General features: G+C 38.9%; 1 protein-coding gene across 6 annotated transcripts in view; it reads right to left on the bottom strand.

Moving 5' to 3' along the window:
• The window catches only part of STX18 (syntaxin 18), a 77,178-nt gene that overhangs the window by 12,913 nt on the left and 44,445 nt on the right, over positions 1-19,820 (bottom strand). For 5 of the 6 annotated variants that reach the window (XM_044417706.1, XM_044417712.1, XM_044417710.1 and 2 more), the window contains 6 exons: positions 10,661-10,728; positions 8,372-8,487; positions 8,208-8,285; positions 6,311-6,377; positions 5,701-5,816; positions 1,527-1,615 (listed from right to left, as the gene is read on the bottom strand). In XM_044417706.1, coding sequence (XP_044273641.1) covers positions 1,527-1,615; positions 5,701-5,816; positions 6,311-6,377; positions 8,208-8,285; positions 8,372-8,487; positions 10,661-10,728 — 534 coding nt within the window. Of the gene's footprint in view, positions 1-1,526; positions 1,616-5,700; positions 5,817-6,310; positions 6,378-8,207; positions 8,286-8,371; positions 8,488-10,660; positions 10,729-16,797; positions 16,980-19,820 lie in introns of those variants that run through there. The other variant, XM_044417707.1, reaches the window with a different exon arrangement.

The following is a 19,820-nucleotide window of genomic DNA, read 5'->3' as shown; positions in this document are numbered from 1 at the left end:
TTTTAGGGACAACACTAAGGAAAAAAGTTGTACAAAAGTGTGCTTGGAGGTAGAGAGATTGGCTAGTCAGGCTTAGCATGCCAGGCTCTATGAAAGGAAAAGTCAAGAGGTCTGGAAACCATGTGTAATAGAGGAGATCTTGAACCTGACTGGCAGGAAAAGTAAGATGTTGATTTCCCTATTTACTATCAGCACCAACCATTTCCACAGCAGTAAAGTGCCTCCTAAGAGAAAGGCAATCATTGTAATAATATGGACAAGAACCTGCGACAGCAGTAGTGTGAATAGTGGTAAATTTATTTACTTATTATCCTGCTTTTAACTTACAAGAACTCAAGGTGGCTTACATAATTCTTCTCTTCCTGCTCTCAATCTTATCCTCACAGCAATAAACCTATTTGGAAGGCTAGGCTAACAGTCTGTGATTGGCCCAAAAGTGGCTTCATGGCTGAGAACAGACTACAACCCAGATCTTTTGAGTCCTAGTCTTATGCTATTAACTGCTACACCACTGAATTAGTGACTTCAGAACACATCCAGCCTCACACACATCACTGTGAAAAACAACTTTATATACTTTATATACAAGTAATTATATTATTCATTCTATTGATGCTCAAGGCACCTCTCAATAATAAAAAAATGGATAATGACTTAAGAATTAAGTAGCTCACAAAAATCAAGATCAAAAGTCACAACATTCTTCTTCTTTATGTTTATTTATGTTTCTCAATGTTAAAATAGTTTCTTGCGTTTGTGAAATGAAGTACCAATTCACAATAGTAATATGAAATCTATTTTTTCATAGACAACTTGCCATTAAGAACTAGGAAAGTGAATGGAAAAGCCAGGCACAAAATCTATTACTGTGATGCAGTGTGTGCATTATGCTTAAGGTTGGGACAAACCCAGTTGGAACCCATTCCTCTAGTATCTGGTGGGAGTTCCTCTCATACTCAGCCTGGTCTTGCAAAGTGAGCTGAGTCCAGAGCAATTCTGCAAACATTTGCAGAGCCCTGTATGTGCAACTGGCAACCTTCCCTAGCAGAAGCAGCTGCTGGCAGTGACAGTAGGGTGTTGCAAGCAGGCCTACCAGGTGCCATTCCCAGCAACCAATCTTCCCTGCTTGCTGCTGCTGGTGGCAGCATGTGCAAAAGCAAGGGGTTGTGAGAAGACATGCCAGACATTCCTGGCAATCAAACTATTTCCTGCTTGCTGCTGCTGGTGGCAGCAGTGAAGAGCACAGAAGAGGAGCACTGTTTATGTAGTGTGTGGCACTCAATTCCTGGTAAGTGCTCCACAAACATAGAGTGTGCTCATGAGAATCTTGGACTCTGGGCCACTGCAAAGCAAACCTAAGTCCAGGGAACCGAGCCCAGGGAATCTGACAAATTCCTACCCCTAAATGAATTCCTTGCACATCCCTAATTAAGTTTGTTCTACACTGTACTTATTTAATAGTTAGTTACAATATGATTAGTTAGGTAGATAAGTAGATAATTAGGTAGACAGGATTTATCATTTACCATTTGGATTTCTTCAGGTGAAAGCTCATCTTCTCCTTTGCCATCACTGCAAAGTCCATAATTACCATGTTCATCTATCACATTCTTATCTGAAACAGTCAGAAAAAATAAACTACCTTCAACAGCTAGCCAAAATTTGCCAGAGCCATTGACTACTATTCCCAGTTAAGCAGGAACTGCCCATAACTCTGTTTGCCTAAAACTAAAGGACGATTTAATTTAATTACTTTTGCCATACTTTCTCATTATGATGGAAACTTGGAAATATTCTCTTGGAGTTAGGTTATACTCAATGAAATGAGGCAGTGTAGTGAGAAGAGGCATGAATCACTTCAGCAGAAAGAAGTCCCCTTTCTGCTGCAAATAAAGGTATGTTCTTTGCCTAATTTGGAAGACTTTGCAGACACAATCTATGTGGCCCTCTGGATCACTGTCACAGATAAGTGTTTCAAACAGAATAAACATTATGCTCTTCATCTGATCCTTCATTTAAACCATAGAGTCTTCGTCTGCCCTCTAGTCTGCTGCCTTCCCTTTTCTACAGGCACTTTTCTGACAAAATAGCTCATTGCAAGCTCAAGCCCTACTCCACCCAGTGGTTTGCACAAAAGTTTTTATCAGGAGGCAGGAATACATACATGCCTAGGTACCTTATGCAAGTGCATATATGTTTGTAGGATATGCTTTAAGTTAAACTCAGCCTTTAGATAAACACTGTTATATACAAGACTGGCATAAAGAAACATGTATTGAGGCCAAGATTCATTCTACTGTATCACCTAAAGGTAAAGGTAAAGGTTTTCCTTTGACATTAAAGTCCAGTCATGTCTGACTCTAGGGGGCGGTGCTCATCTCAGTTTCCTAGCCAAGGGAGCCAGCGTTTGTCTGCAGACCGTTTCTGTGGTCATGTGGTCAGCATGACTAAACACCAAAATGCACGGAACGCTGTTACCTTCCCACCGAAGTGGTATCTTTTTATCTACTTGCATTTACATACTTTCGAACTGCAAGGCTGGCAGGAGCTGGGACAGAGCAACAGGAACTCACCCTGTTGTGCAAATTTGAACCAGCGACCTTTCGATCAACGAACCCAGCAGCACAGCAGTTTAAACCACTGCACCACCTGCATCCCTCTACTGTATCACCTACTGAGATATACTGTATTATTTAAGTCCCATGATGCTGGTGATAGTGATTTCCTACAAGGCACAGTGATCTCTGGGTTTTCACAGACATAGAAAGCTAAATAGATTTTATTCATTTCATTCTCTGTTCCAGTCTTGCCATTAGATGTGAACTCAGTGTTTTTAAGATGCCAGGGCCCTGTTTTATTGCTTTGTTGGTAGTTGTTTGTAACCTTGTCAGTGAAAGTGTTGTCAATTAGACTGGCAATGTTGCTATATAACTCAGATGCTGCCTTCTCTTGGGAATGCCATTTAGAGTGCTTCTGTTTAAAAACAATTCTGGATGAGGTATTATAACAGTGTTCTAATGCAACACTCTGTAACTAGGCATAATGGCTAATACTTCCTTCACTTTCTTCATTTATTCACTTCCCATCTGAACAAAAGTTAAAAACAGATGAAACATTTTAGAGCTGTGGAACATGTAAAAAAAAAAACTGCCACTGCATTCAGATCAAGCTGTTAACAGGATTTTCAAGGATTACATTCTGGAAAAATTGTATTCTGCAAATTTCCACAAGATGTTATTTATACATTGGACTAGGAGGGTCAAAGGCATCCATAATGGATTCAAATGAGTTTGGATTTTTATGATGCTGATCTGCAGATTCTGCACAAAATTCTGCCATCCATTCATCTTCTGATGTTTCAAAGGTATTGATCACACTTTCCCAAGTATGTCTTAACAACATTAAAGGCAAAAAACCTTTAATAACAAAGCAGCTATGAAGACTCTCAAGGACTGAGTTATGTACTTGGTATTAGGAAGGAAGATGAGAATGAACCTTCATCAGCAACATCCGGACCATCTTGGTAAAAAAAAAAAAAGTTGCCTTTCATGAGAATCTGAATATCTCTCTACTACAAAAGTGGTACAAGTTCTGCAAGCCAGTGCTGCCCAAAATGAACTATAGTGATCTACACCTTAGACAAGCCCTAAAACTGAATTATAAAACCATCAGGGTTTTATTGTATCATTTCTTCATAATTGCTTTAAGTATAACATACTTTTTAGAAAGAGCAAAACTTGCTTTCATTTCAGAAGACTGCACCAAAAGACAGGTATTCACATAACTTACAAAACAGGATACAAGTCATCTTATAGAACTAACAAACAGTAAGCATCCCACAGGGACCAATTACTTGTAAATACTGCCAACAGTAATGATGTGGAATCTACATCTACTGCTCTCATTGCTAGGCAAATTCAATCAGGACAAATATAAAATGAAAAGGGAGGAGCAGAAATCATACAAGCTATTGCTCTTAATCCCAACACAGCTTTTCTCACTAAAGCAGCCTCTCACCCATGTGGAAAATTGTGTACATTTTTCTAAATTTTTTTAAAATTGCTTTTTTATTTGGGTTTGCACAATTGCAGAGGTCCCACTTCTGTATGCCCAAACAGTAAGCCTCATCAGGCAATATCCTGAAGAATGTCTACTGTCAAAGTGCAGGAGATACCAATTGTGGAAACTGACCAAGAGAGGCATCAAATAGATTTTTTTTACTTTGCTTTCCCATGGCAGCTGTCAAAGAAAAACCAATCAGGGTGACTCAAAGCCATGAGTAATCTTTGGTCTCAAAAGTGGGCTGGCATGTTTTCAGTGTTCCCTCCACAGATCTCATCCCCCACTTCTCTACCCATTCCTAAGATGCTAAGTGTACAAGACAGCCCTCCCCCTTTTTACTGACACTACATCTTGGATAGCTGTCAAAAATCTTTGCTTTTTGGAGTGCAGGAATTTGACAGGGAAAAGGGAGCAATTTGGCTAAGTTAGTACATGGATGAAATGAAGGAGGCACTGCTCATGACATTGTCCTGGTGATGCTTCCTATTTCAGACCCATAGATGTTAGCACTGGCAAAAGTTCGGCTAAAGTAACGAAAAATTTTTAGAAATCAGAAGAAAATTGCACATTCTGCACTCAGTGACAGCCACTCCAATGTGCTATTTGGGAACTTTGAAGGAGCTTTCACAGGCTTTCAAACTGGAGATTGCAATGGCAAAGATTAATTGCAGGGTTAATGACCTTATATTCAGATTATTTAACATTATTCTTTAGCCTTCTGTCAACTAATGAGTTCAAATGTACCCCTTTTAAGACAATTTCCAACACTCCATATTCATGGTAGTCAACCACATTAAGATGTAAAATATGATAAGATACTTCAGTCCTTTCTCCCCAAATCCAGCAGAGAAAAATACTGTTTTTATTACTATCATTTAAAAAAATAATGAAACATGCGCATAAAGTGCTATGGGACAATGTGAATTTTATACTCCTTATGGATTAGATGTTAAGATTTAGAACCAAAGAGTTTTAGAGATCAAATAGTCTGACCCCACCCAACCCACTGTGCTTTATTGCTCCTTATTTTGAGTTAGCGGCATTCTTTCTTATTTTTATAGTTAAGACAAGTGACTTACTGCTAATGTGTTGAGAAACTGAGAAAGCCCTACTTCTAGTATCTTCCAACCTAACAACTTTTTCTGGAGGGCGAGAGTAAGGCCTCCAATGTTGATTTAAAAGCTTGGGCAAGCTCATACAGTTTTTCAAATAATGATGTCCCAAACAATTTAGGACTTTAATCATCCAAATTAATACACTGAATTTGGCACAGAAATGAACAGGCAGGCAATCTTATTGATTTCTAATAGGTATGACCCTTGCACCCAGCTCCCACACCTAGCTGACATATTCTCTATTAATCTACTTTCTGAACAGTCTTCATGGGAAGCCCCATGCAAAGAACATTACAGTAATCTAACATAGGTGTACTGAAAGTGTTTGCCACTATGGTTAATTCACCTCTCTCCAGCTAGGTCTGCAGTTCCATTTTTATAAAATGTACTCTGTACTAATGATGAAGCCAAATGAAGATTTTGTTTCCTAATAAATAGGATGTTTACAGTTTAAAATACATACACTCCTCACATAAACTCAAAAACCTAAAAAGCGGACAACAATGTAAAAGTGAAATATTACCTCTACTGCCTTCATAGATTAGTTTTTCCTCAGATTCTTCAGAAGATGACTGAACAGTTCTTTCAGGTGAAGATGTTACTTTGGATTTATTACTTTGCTCAGGCTCAAGCCTAGATCTAAAGAAAAAAATAAGTCCACAGCAGACATACTGATGATAACTTGTAGCCATACCTCACTATTACCCATAATCCTGATAGGCTACACATAGTTATCTCTCTACCTTTGTCCCTCACCTCCCCCAGAGGAAAGCTACAGCAGGCTTACCCAAATTGGCCACTGGGGATTCTATATTACAAGGTGACTGAAGCCACTTCCCTTTTGCCTTATTTATGACATCCAAGTTGCTTTAGAGCAACATAACACACATCCTATGAGGACTTTTTAACTCTTGCATAACCCCCAATGCATAACATCTCACTGTGAGTGGCATACCACAACACCCAATGAGTGAAATAACCATTGGTGGCATTCTGTAATATGTAATCCAGCCCATTAGGTAGCAAAAACAGGTTCAGGTGATCATTATACATATATATTAGTTTGTATGCAAATTCTATTAGAATTTCAAGCCCAAAATCCAATCATTTGATTTAAAAGGGATATTACTTACAATCTTTTCTTATCAACTACTCGCTTGACCCGAATTGCTCTTTGTTCTGAATACAGCTTACATACTCCTGTTAAACATACAAAAAAACATGGAAACAAAAGAAAAGGGGAACACATGCACATAAAGGCGGTCCCGCTGGGCTTGATTCAAACAAGCATCCTGATCCCAGCAAGGGAACCTCAGTTGCCATTTATCTATGCTAACCAGAGGTTTTTAGACATAATAGCAAATAGCAAATAAAACTATCCCTCCAGGAATTTGTTTGAATGATTGGCCACCACTTTACTTGTAAGTAATGAATTCCACTATTAATTCACTGGTGCTTTGTTCTGGTTTTTATATGGAGAGAGAATAGTACAGTAACTTTCCCCAAACTGGTGCCCTTGAGATGTGCAGGCAAAAAGAGAGAGCCTTGCTGAAGACCACTTCCATAAAGGCTCCTTCAGATATCAGCACCAGTAGCCATTTCAGCAGATTGTAAAAGGGGAAATGAGAAGGAACACAGGGCCATTTTACCAGTCCTGCTAAAAGAATTAATCCCCCACTCCGCTCCCATAGCCTTGCCTTGATGAATTGTAGCTTTTACCATTGTGGACCAGGACTGTCCTGCTTCATTCATTATATGTAAGGTACCACACAGCAAACTGATTTGTGGGGCAAAATCTTGTCATGCTCAGCAGTGAAGAGTCAACTATTTTTATGCCACTCCTCAGTCAAAAAGACTCCCAGTGTGGTTACTACCCATTTATTCAGCAGGAAAAGTGGTTAGAAATTTTTGTCTCAATGCACATTATATACTTCTATTGAACTATTGCTATTCTGTTGCTATTTTCCCAGGACTTTTCTTGGTGTGTTTAATATTTCAACTTTCTGAATAAGCTAACATTTGCAAACTTAGCTACAGTACTGACCACTCTTGACACAAGACCATATACAAAAAGATTAGAACAAGACCAGCTCCAGTATAGATCCTTGCAAGGTCTAATTATTTACATGTCTTCATTATTAGTCTACATTTATTCTTGCTTTCTGATTCTTAATTAGTTACCGGGATAATGTACAGTGAGTAAAGGAATGATAAAGAAATTCTGTGCCTCAGGCAATAGAAACAATTGCCCTGGGCTAATTCTTCCAAAGTCCTGCTTCCTCATAGCCTTGAATGTGGATTCTCCACAGCTCGATTAGGTTAGTGGGCCAGAGCATCCACATTCCTGACTAAAAGAAATTTAACTGGGACTGTAATTTCACTGGATTCAAAGTGGATAGTATAAGTGAATAGGTCCTAAGATTTTCATATAGAAGGAAGGCAAGAGAGAAAAGGGAGGGGGATACATACGTAATGTAATAACAACATAATGCCAAAAATCAAACTAATACTCCAGTTACTAAATAGGACCAAGATGCTTAATAATGTAATATCTACAAAGAAAGGAAATAAAACAGAAATTCTATTAAGTATGGATGAAATTGTATTGAGGATTTTTTTCCTACAAATGTCTATCAACTACAATTTTGCAACAATACTGCACAGTTTAACATGATCTCATTATTTTCAGAGGACTTGTTAAGGATCCAGAACATTCTGATAAACATTCTGATTATCCAAAACTGGATGATCCTCAACTCCTGTTTGCTTTCTTACTAAAGTCAGTTTAAAAGCTGCTCCACAACTTTTCAGCTCTAAGTTCTAGCAAACTTGTGTTCATTAATGGTCAAGGCGCCTTATCCTTGTATTAAAGGCGCTGCAACTCCGTTTCTCAAGTTGGCTCAGCACATGGAACAGAGAAGCAATTTTGAAAATGGAATAACAGTATATTTTAGCCCAAAGATGAAAAAAGAAAAAATTTGGCAAGGGACTATAAACAAAAGCACAAACTGATCAAGAAAAAGACAATACTTTTTAAGTAGTCTTCAATGAAATCCAAGATAGCTTCTCTGTGCTGTTTCACTTGTGGAGAATGGATGTCCTTGTGGGCTAAAACAAAAAGATACAAACATTAGACTTTGCAGATGACACCTTAAACAAATGACTTAATTTGCCTATTATTTTAATACATTTACCTTCTGTTCTCAGTTGCTGAATTGCATCAGCACATGCTCTCATAAATATTTGGGCATCTTGGTCAATCTGATCCCGCTCAGTGTCTGTCATTCGCACATATTCAGACATGGCATGGCTGTGAAAAACAACTTTAAATTTTATTTTCTTTAATTAAAAAGCCTTGTATTTAGTAAATATCATTTTAGAAAGTCTTTATCACTTTTTGTTCAGTTAGCAAAATAGCTTATCTACCTCAGTATCTCTTCAAATATCATTTTCCACACAAAACCAAGAATGATTTTCTAGTCTTTATCACTTAGGAAGTCTTTTCCCCAATTCCCTCATTTTGTAGTCCAACAATGTTTAATTATAAGTTGCTCTCTGGTGTTACTAAATGTGTGGCATGCCATTTAAAACATTGAGGGAGAAAGCAGCATTTTGTTTCTTTTTTAAATTGGAAAATGATGGCACCCTATTTGTGCAGTGGTCATCTGACCAAACAGACTTATTAGCTCAGCTACTCTGCAGGATGTTTTCACCAAATGCTGTTGTATTACAAATCCCATTAGCTCTAAATTTGTAAGCCGCCCCGAGGCTTCGGCGAATGGGGCGGCATAAAAATGTTTTAATAAATAAATAAATAAATAAATTTTGGCCATGTTGGCTAGGAATGTTAAAATTAAAAACGGAGCCTAGGCAGGAAAGACCAATGAAGATTATAAGCACAGGTCAGTAGCAAAAACTGAAGATAGAGGCTGACAAAGAAGCAGAAATTAAGAAGGCCAAATTCCTGAGCTTGGTGTCCTAAAATGTTTTGGATTACACATCGCAGCATTCCTGATTGCTGGCTGGGCTGATGGGAGTTGAAATCCAATACAGCTGGAGGGCTCCAGTTTGGGGAATGTTGGTATCAGATAACAGAGACCTGGAAGGCATTATTCAGAACAAAAATAGCCAAGCTTTCCAGAAGGCTTCAAACAGAGAACTGTGGTTTAATTGTAAGAAGTCAACAAACTCATCGTGTTTACCTCTCAGCCTCAAATAGCACAAAGCAGTTGAAATAGAGTACTCCATTTTAGCCTCACACAACCCAGTAGGTTAAGCAGAAAGACTACAGCATGCCTAAGACTACCTAGTCAACTTTGCAACTGAGCAGTGATTTCAGCATGAGTTTCCCTAGCCTAACCGATACTTGGCATTTCTGTCCCTTAACCATTTTTTACCTAGGATCATATTTTCAAAGCTATCTATGATGAAGACTTGAAACTGTCTTATTTAAAAAAATGAAACAGAATTATCAGAATTAGAATGTCCATAAGTGAATGGGCTAAACTTTGTCTAAAATTTCTTCAGGGGGTCCTATTGTCTACCTCTCATCTCTGCTTTCAATATAAGCAACATATATAGACACATATTTTACATCTATCTCATTCACTTTCTTACATCATCTCTAAGTAGTATCCTACACAACGCATGCTACCAAATTTCTACTAGATAAACAGTACCACCTAGTGGTGAGCTTTAACCATTCGAATCTATTTCTGAAACAAATTAGGAGGAATTCTGCATGCACAAAGTTCAAAATGATAAAAAGTTTACACTGTTTTCCCCATGGAATCTGTCAGTTTTTCTCTTAAGATTTCAAGCAGCTATCCCTTTGTTTTCAAGTAAATGAATTGGCCTAAATACAAGCTATCTTTTGATTTGATTTTAATGCTTTCTGTCCAATTTCCTATTCCCCTTATATTTGTGCCCTAATCCTAATGAGACTTTCTTTATATTGGTCACTACTTTTTGACTAAAGCAATTTTCAAAGAATTTTCTCTCTTAAATCTGACAGCTCCTCTACAAGCTACAGTAAGGAACAGAAAAAGGGATAAGCTGAGCTTTGTGTGTGTAGGGAGGAGGGATGAAGTTAAACTGGTTGTTCACTAATCCCTTGCTCATTGTTTAATTAATTTATTCCCAAAGGTGACTCTTTACATGGAGCTGGTGGTAGCAGCTTCCCAGTACACTGGTAGAAGGGAATAAGGGTCAGCAGCTATCTCATTCCATCATGACAGAATTCAAACATGTTTTCCAATAACCAAACACTGCTTTCTGTGTTAGTATATCTTTTTTGCTTCTAATCGAGGGAAAAACTATTTACCATTCTTACACAACAAGCATATGCCCAATGTTCAATAATGAGACTAGAAACTGGGACAAAAACAGTGTCTTCTTTCAAAGAATATGGCATCGGGGTGTGAATTCCAGTTCCTATTTTTCCATCACCAACCCACTCTGTACCTGACACACATAATACTTACCTATAGGCATTAATGTAATCTTTCCTGTGCTGCAGAAGAAAATCTTTCAGTTTCCCAATGTTATTGACCTAAATAAAAAAGTATGAATTAAAGTATATTAACAGCCAGGCATAATAAGAGTAGGTGACAAAGGTCACTCAGGTTGAGTTTATGTATTAATTCCAGCAAGGGAGACCAACTCCTATCAACCACTGCTGGACAACCACACTTTATTTAGGAAAAGGTAAGATAATCTTAGATAGCAGTCTCCCTTGAGGAATGATTTCTCATCACATCAGAAATGAAGAATCAATAGAAACTGTTTGCAGCATGTTAGAACCAAGGCAACTGCCACGCTCCTGGAATGTAGCAGCCAAGAAGTTGCTGCCCTGCCAACGTTCTGTACACTTCCCATTTAGAATCCATAAAGAAACCAATTACCTGCTAAGACGGGAAATTCTAAGTTTGGGCATTCTAGGAATGTTGGAACTGTTATGAATAGGTATACATGTTCAAAGCATCCTGGAACAGTCAGAGACAAAAACTTAGGGAACCAGGGCCCAGAAAAGCCAGTATTTAAATTATTGTAGTATTTAAATCTTCACAGGCAGCAGGATCCTTCTCTTTTAGATTACTTAAACAACCACCCGTTATCTCCAGGTTGAATTTGTTAATCTTAGTGAGGCATTAGGAGCTTTCATTTCACAGTCTAATTGTGGCCATTGCCTGGCTCATCCCATCCCCAAGAATACCATATGTATCTGCTCATAAAGAGGTATCAGTGAATAAAGAGACACCCAGCATCCAGAAGTGATATGTATCTTTTTGAAAGTTTCTTTCTTCTTTGAGGAACCAGTCTGCAAATGCACTATTGAACAGTGTGTTCAAAGGACAAAAGGAAGCACTTTGGATGTGCAAAAGATAGACAACCTTATTTTTTTCCTTTAACCAAGTCAGGCACAATCTTCTTAAGAGGTTCACCATATAATCTATCATTTTAAACAGGAAAGCCTCACATAAGGGCCTTTTTAAGGACTGAGCCAAGCCAATACTCTTGTGGGCACAGTATAGGAAGAGTCAAGAAGATGTCCAGAAGCAAGCAAACAGGCAGACCTAAAGAACTATTAATGCAGCAGTTAGATTTTCTTGGACTGAAGTCATCCAGCCATGAGAAATCCTAAACAAGGAGGACCAACTGGCAGATGTTTTGAGATATAAGCAGTATATAGCAAAATTCCTTTTCAGACTCCTAATTTATGTCCCACTCTTTAATAACAAGGGAAAATGTAAGACTAAAACTGTGGAAGGTTCCTGGGAGAAATAATCTTAATTTATCATAGAAAAAGTGCAGTGTTTAAATGTAGATTTATTAACCTGGGAAGATGTGGATGGCCATGTCTTTTAAAAAATGTTCAAAAGCAATACATTTTGTGGGGAGGGCAGGCCACAGAGTAATTGTGGAGTGGGGTAGATATACACCAACCAGAAACTAAATACCTACAGAATCACAGCACTTGGAAGGGGCTGTTTAGGCCACTGCTGAGTGGTGGAATTTGTTTAAAGCTGCCCTAACAGACTGCTGCCCAAGTCTCTTCCTGAATCTTTCCAGCAACAGAGACCACAGCAGTTGGTCCCACTGTCCTACTACTCTGTCCATAGGCTAATATATTCCAAGAATAAGCATTAACTCTGAATAAAATAGCACTTCATACAATTAAAAAAAATGTCGCTGACAACAACATTGGAAGGTTGGAGCAGGGTCACGTTTTACTGAACAGTTGGGTTGAATACTACTTGCACACATTTCCTTTTCTTTCCACAATTAAAAATGTCCAAAACTTAAAAAAAAAAAACAGAAGAAAACTGAAAAATTCATAGTGGGCTCTGCAATATCCCTAGTTTAGCCCTCTTTCCACTTCCTGCCCCATGGCTACACACTTGAAAAGCCAGATCTTGCTTAGGTGTGCATTGCACAAACTGACGGCTAGGAACTGAGCTTGAAGAAGTAGTTTGATCTGGCACAGAATTTGCTTAAAATACCAAAAGTTAAATACTGAGTTCAAATACATAAATAAATCAATCCAAACTCTGAGAATTATGAAAACATCGTATAGGAAGAAATTACTAGAAAATTATGGTTTGGCAGTTGGGAGTATTGGACTGGGAAACTGATAAAGTCAAGGTTCTATTTCCTATCTATCTATCTATCTATCTATCTATCTATCTATTTAAAACATTTCTATGCAGCCCCATTCGCCGAAGCCTCAGGGCGGCTCACAACATACATTAAAATATAATACATTAAAAATATAAAACAAATTAACAATATAAAATAAGTTGCCCTGGCCAGATAAAATAAGCTAATAATATTAACAATTAAAATGATGTTTAAATAAAAAGGTCTTTGCCTGGCGCCGAAAAACAAATAACGACGGTGCCAGGCGGACCTCTCTGGGGAGCGCATTCCATAGATTGGGCGCCACCGTAGAGAAAGCCCTCCTCCGAGTACCTACCCTCCTAATTTCTTTCATGGAGGGTTCCCGGAGAAGGGACTCTCCCGCAGATCTCAAGGGGTGGGCGGGCATATATGGATGTAAGCGCTCCTTCAGGTAACCGGGACCCAAGCCGTTTAGGGCTTTATAGGTCATCACCAACACCTTGAATTGGGCCCAGACTTCAATGGGAAGCCAGTGAAGCTGACGGAGGACTGGAGTCATGTGAACATAACGCCCAGTCCCCGTCAGCAGCCTGGCAGCTCTATTTTGAACCAGCTGAAGTATCCGGACCGTCTTCAAGGGTAGCCCCACGTAGAGCGCGTTACAGAACTCAAGGCTTAGTCATGAAACTCATGAAATGAGAAAGGGTGGGATATAAATGCAATATAATAGTAATATAGGAATAGTAGTATCACAGTGCAATCCTATGGATATCACACAGAGTCTTGACCATAAGAAAATCTGAAGTCCGATTCAGGGGGAATGGTGACTTGATGAAGCAGCAGTGAATGTTGCTGCTTTCTACCTTACCATGTTTGGGTGATTACAAATCATCTTGAGGGGTGTTTACCTCTCTAAATGACAGGTGAGCATCAGGACTCTTGGTCTACAGCTCTGATTACATCAAGAAGGCCTGATAAGGTAAAACTGGAAGCAGTTAACAAGTTGACCCCCCACATACTTACTCCTTCTTTCTTTTTATCTTTTAGTTTTTATTATTTCTTTTTTATTATTTCCAAGAGAATAACACACCAATTTGATGCAGCATGAACTCTTAAGGCATTTTTGCTTGCATATTTTAAAGGGACTCTGAAACGGATAATCTTTTGTTGATAGATGGCATCTCATCTGCAAAGCTGTTCAATGTTTCTACTCTCGAACTAAGAATTATGAACACTGTAAACTGACCTTGGTATGAAAATACTGGCTGTGGAAACTTTTGTGCCTAGTTGTGCCTTTTGAATTGAGAAGGAGGACATTGGTGCTTTTCACACAGCTGAGACTTGAGGTTGTGATTTTGGTTGTGATGCAGATTTTAAGGTTTTTCTGTTTCTCTGCTCAGAAAGGACTTTGAAAGGGGTACTCTTCTACGTAATTTTCCCACTGTAAACTGTTTAATATTTTTATTCAAGAAACCTGGACTTTATAAATTTACTTTGGCTGAAGCTCTTCTGTCCCCCTTCATCGCCATTTTTAAGGGAGTTGCTGGTTGTTTGAACCGGGCAATTCTTTGTTGTTGTTGTTTTCATCTAAATTGTACATGATTTGCTCTAAGGAACAATTGTATGTCCCTGATGGGACTTGGGGGCTTTTTTTGCTGGTCCTGACTCTGCTTAAGAATAATGAATAAATAATCCTAAAGAACAAAGAACAACCATGAAGTACTATGAGAAGATCATTAGCTCTACCAATTGGACCTGGAAAAGACTGGAAGTCAACGCCCCTTGCTATGAAAGTTGGAACAATGTCTCTTCTTAACAAACTAATTCAAATTAATATTTTAATAGAGATAGAATGGGACTAATAATTCTAATGTTAGTAGAAGACTAACTAACTAGCTTTATCCACTTTCACCTTTCGTCCTTTTTCTTTCTCTTCCCCCTCCACCTCTTTTCTTTGTTTTTTTCCTCTTTTTTTCCTTCTTTCTTGACTCTCCCCCCTAACTCTTCTGCTTTAAGCTGTACTGTCAAATTGTAGTTTACTTATAGGTATGAAGAAATGTGAAAAGTGGAAGTGCGGAAGAGCAGAGAAAAAGAGAAAAGAAGAATTAATGTGAGAAGGAAATCTGAATTGGACGCTGAAAAGTTGACGACAGATTTAGAAAGAGATAGTTGTGTGAGCTCCTAAGATCAAGTTTTAGAGACAGTATGAAGATATTATCAATTAAAATTAATGCACTGAATTTTTCTTTTAAGAAAATTAAAGTAGTTTTTCATGAGTCTTAAAAATAAAGTGTCACAGTGCCTTTCAGGGAATATGTCAGAGTTAGAATTATAGCTGGTTCTGGATGGAGATCATCAGAGTTCCCAACAACTGGAAAATAGAGAAATGGACTGGTGGAATACACTGTTTAGAAGATTGTTAAGAGGAATGTGCAGCATAACTGGCTGTGAGGTGTTAAAAACAGGGAAAGCTGCGAAGGATCTGAAGTGACTGGAGGATTTGTTGCTGTATAGATTATGGATTTCTTTTGCGTTACATTTGTATGGAGTGTTGATGGATAGATTTTGGGGGCTGATCGTACAGGTTGCATTTGTATCAAGCTCACTCTGTTTATCATACAGTGGTACCTTTGCTTATGAATGCCTTGGGTCACGAACAAAAATTTCATGAAAATTTTGACTTGGGTCACGAACTCCGCTTTGGGTGGTGACCAAGATCGCAGCCATCTCCCCACCCCCCCGAGTGGGGACATGGCCAGGATCGCAGTCACGCTTGTTCAGGGAACGCATGCGTGATCACGGCTGTGCTGTGCTGCGCCCATCTTTCCTGCAGCAGCGCGCGCGTGATCACGCACGTCTTCCCTGCATGAACAAACTTGGGGGGGGGGGGATGACCGCACTTGGGGGGGTTGGGGGGGGGGGGAAGATGACCGAGATTGCACCCATCTTTCCTGCAGGAGCGCGCCCATGCCAGGGTTTCTTTGCGAAGCACTACCCCAATGCAACTGTAACGAACAGAGTGCTGAATCTGATGAACAATAACATGGTCTTGCATTTCCAAAGGGTTATGCAGTGCGGGAAAAAACAAGTGACTATTTTCACCAAAATGGACCCTGCAGATCTCCCCAATGTCCTTATGGAGGGGGACTCTCCCTCAAAACAATAATCTCTCCCCCACCTAGGTTAATGTTCTCCACTGTACTGTACAGTACTTTGCTACTTTGTTTTCTTTGTCACTTTGTTTCAAAATTTCTGATTTAAAAAAAAAGTTACAGAAGGAATTAACCTTATTTACATTGAACCTTAGGGGGAAATTTGACTTGGGTCACAACCAATTTGGGTCACAACCAGGGTCGTGGAACGGATTCGTGAGCCAAGGTACCACTGTAGTTCTTTGGCTTTCAAAAATAATTTTTAAAAAAGGAAAAAGAAAAAAGAAATCTGAAGTCTCAGGTCCAGTCTTGAAAATTTTCTGCTTTTGGAGTGCCCTCTAGCTGCCCTAGCAGCCAGTGTGAAAAGAACTGCATTGACTGTGGTTCTGGGAATGGATATAGGCTTTCGGGAGAAAAGGGAAAAGACAGATTCTGCCAGCATATGCACTGTGCTGGCAGCTGCTCAGCTTCTTCTTGCATTCCAGTGTGTCAGTTAGATGGCTAGAACTAGCCATCTAAGTATTTTGCATGGTTGGAGGAGTATGGAGGAAGGCTTTGCAAGGGATGCAAATAATCCTATGAGTCTGGGGGATTATGGGCAGCCTCACTGGACTGCACCCTTAAATACCATCAAGGGAGAAATCCTAAAACCCCTAGACACTTCTGAGGGATCACGTGGACTCCAACCTCAGAGCTGGAAAATGAAACTCTAATCTCCCTCCACTCTTCCATGGCATGGAAAGAGCTATCCAGAATCAGAAAAGCAACCTCAGAGGTGGGGAGAAGGGGATGGGACAGAAAGGAGACTGGGAAAGCCAAAATAAAAACTTTCCTGAAGATGTTCTAACCTCCTTTCCTTTCTCTTTGTGGCACTGCAGGCAAAAAACAAAACCCATCTAGCAGAAAATGTAGAGCAGGTGTTCAAGGAGGCCAAGATAACTTCTGTAGCTTCTCCCTCTGTGCACTGGATGACCGTAAGTTTCCAAGTTCAGAGGCATATGATGTTTGATAAAGTATTGTGCCAAAAATACTATAAAAGGAAGGAAGGAAGAAATGCCATCAGAAGTGGTGACATTAGAGGTATTCTGTAAGTCACATCAACGTAACATCAATATAGATCAATATAATGCGCCAAATGCATTTCCATCCTTAAGTCTTCTTGGTGGCTAGCAATAGTACATTAAATATCTTCAAAATATTCCAAGTTGTCAGTACTGTTAGAAGTTCCTTCAAAACAATATATCAAGTTCAGGTTTTTTTTTTTTTAAAGGAAAATCTACTCAAGGATTTTTACACTACTTTTCAAAGTACAAGTTTTTCCATCTAAAATGTTAAAACTAGAAGAGCAACAAATAACTTCATAAAGCAATTCAATTTAGTATATCACATTTTTTAAAAAAATAAAACCAAAAGAAGTAAACATTTAAAGTCTGGCCCACTCTCTTTAAACAGAGGCAGATTGAAATACGTCTTTCAAGTCTTTTAAAAATTAGAGGAGGCCAAATGCTTGTGTATGGCCAGAGGCCCTGTCTCCTGTGCCTGCCAATCTAAAGGGCCCTGTTGGCCAATCCTTGATTCATACATGTGTAGATTGATCCAAACTGTTCAGGTTTTAGCACATTCCAACACATGGAAGAGGTAGGTAGTTAGCTAGAATTCTATGTATTTATCATCATAATCTAGGATGCCTTTTAGATCAAATCCCTCACAAAACAGGTTATATAAATTTTATGTACTTTACAATGTCACATGCATACCACATGTGCCTCAACCCAAAGAAGACCAGTAGTGTAGATCCCAAGGGCCAATCCTTCTGTCTGATCTCCAGACTCAGGCACAGTGGTGGGAAGATAGAAAGATCTGCAACTAAGGTAACAGAAAATGGCAGCTGCTCACAGATAGAGCAGTAAACCACTGGCAAAGCAATGTGTCTGTGACCTTTAGAAACAAGCAGGTACAATGCAACTCTAAGTATAAAGTAACATTTTGCAACTAGTTGGGAACTACCAGCTTAGCCATTGAATAAATCCAAAAGGATCCTGTCTTTCAGTGCTAAAGGACTGCAGGAGGTAATAGCAGTTGAAAATGCAGTAAAACGTTAAAAATAGGGGCTTCATAATGGAAGTTGGCCATCTTCTGCTGAGGCAGTGGAGAGTAGGAGCCCCCCCTCCCCAGGAAAATATATATGTTTTACTTTTAATAATATGAAAAGGATTAAGGTACAACATCTTACATGCTGGCACAGAAAGGCCTCAACAGCTTGGAATTGAGTTAGCTGACAGACTGCTTTCTCCCAATACCATCCTGTAAATTCTCTGGAATCACTGGAGGATTACTTGCTGCAATATGGAAATGGCCTTCTCCACAGTGGTGCCCATTTTATGGAAATTAACTCCCCTGATAGTAGGAGGCACCAACTGCAGCATGCAATTAATACCCACCTTTTCACCCAGGCCTTCCCCAAGTAAGGGTGCACACTGGTTTAAGTATGGTATTTTACTGATTTTAACATTTATATAAAGGTTATAGATAATTGTTTTAGGAATGTTGATATATGTGATTACATTTTATTGTAAGTCATAATGTATTTCAGTATACCTAATTTTCTTGTGAAACACTTAAGAGGTATTTCTGGATATGGCCAGAAGTATGTAAATCTATTTTAAAAAATTCTGTTTACAGCATTATCTAATTGGAGTGGAATCAAAGATAAACTAGAGATAGCTTTTATAAGCAATACAACAAATTACCCAGTAGATGGCAACAAAAGTTTCAATATTGCACTGGTATGCAGGTTCCTGGTGAAATTCATTTGGTCCTCCTGTGACTTCTGTTTGCTTTGTTGGATGCTACTTATTATTAAGTTTTAAAAGGTACAAGTGCAGTCACTATCATCATGTTTACAAACAATTTTATCAGGGGAAGGGGCCCAATATGCCCTATTAAGATTAACAGAATAAATGCTCTACGGCTGCAATTCAGGCAGGCTGAAATGTCTGTCATCAGCACTAACACAGTTGGCAAGCAAAGTATTTTCACTTGGATTGTAGTAGGGGCAGGAAGTGCATAATTATTTGGCTTTGAGCTTCTGTATTATTCAGCAGGACATAAGTTTAAAATTAAACAGAAATTTATACAACAGGGACACAAGGAGCAGCTGAATAATTTCACAAAGGCTGCTTTTGGTAAAGCTGTACATCTTGCCAAAACACTTCAGTGGAGAACAGTTTTAATATCTGATCTTGGGATCCTAAGGATTACTTCCCTCTAAGTACTCTTGAACAAGGTCCAGCTTGTTCCACTACACAAATAGAATTTAGGAGCATTTTTTTACCTTTTCATCTTTTTCTAACATCTGGCTTGACAAGATTTGGAGATTTCAAAAGTTTACACCATTTTTGTGATCCTTTGGTTAGCTTCAGCAAGGGTTCATACTCTGCAGAATTTATTAATGGTTGGCATCTTTACTGTATGAGTAAAATCTAAGATTTTTTTCATTATCTGGAAAATTGCCTGAATAATCTGGGAACCTGGATGTTCAGTATTCATAGCCATCCTCCAGTCTCCCAGAGAGTCTCCTGATCAGTATGACTTCATTCTTGACTGGGTTTGGCAGCAATGAACTCACCTCTAACTGGTCCACAATCGTGGCCTGGATTTGATAGACTGCAAAGCTCGCCTTGGACAGAATACAAGAGTGACCTAAGCGTCATAAGTATATTGATTGTACATACCAATGGTATTTGATTAAACTTAATCAAGTCCAATATATAACATTGAAAAGGCCAGTGAAAAGGCCAAATCTCCACATGAGCCACAGGCCAAAGTCCCAAAGGGAGGACAAGAAAACTTTCACCATTCCCCCTTGGGA

This window comes from Varanus komodoensis, unplaced genomic scaffold (assembly GCF_004798865.1).
Source record: "Varanus komodoensis strain SLA01 unplaced genomic scaffold, ASM479886v1 scaffold9, whole genome shotgun sequence".
NCBI lineage: Eukaryota > Metazoa > Chordata > Lepidosauria > Squamata > Varanidae > Varanus > Varanus komodoensis.
The sequence above is the reverse complement of the archived record's forward strand: the minus strand, read 5'-3'. Positions and strand labels throughout refer to the sequence as shown.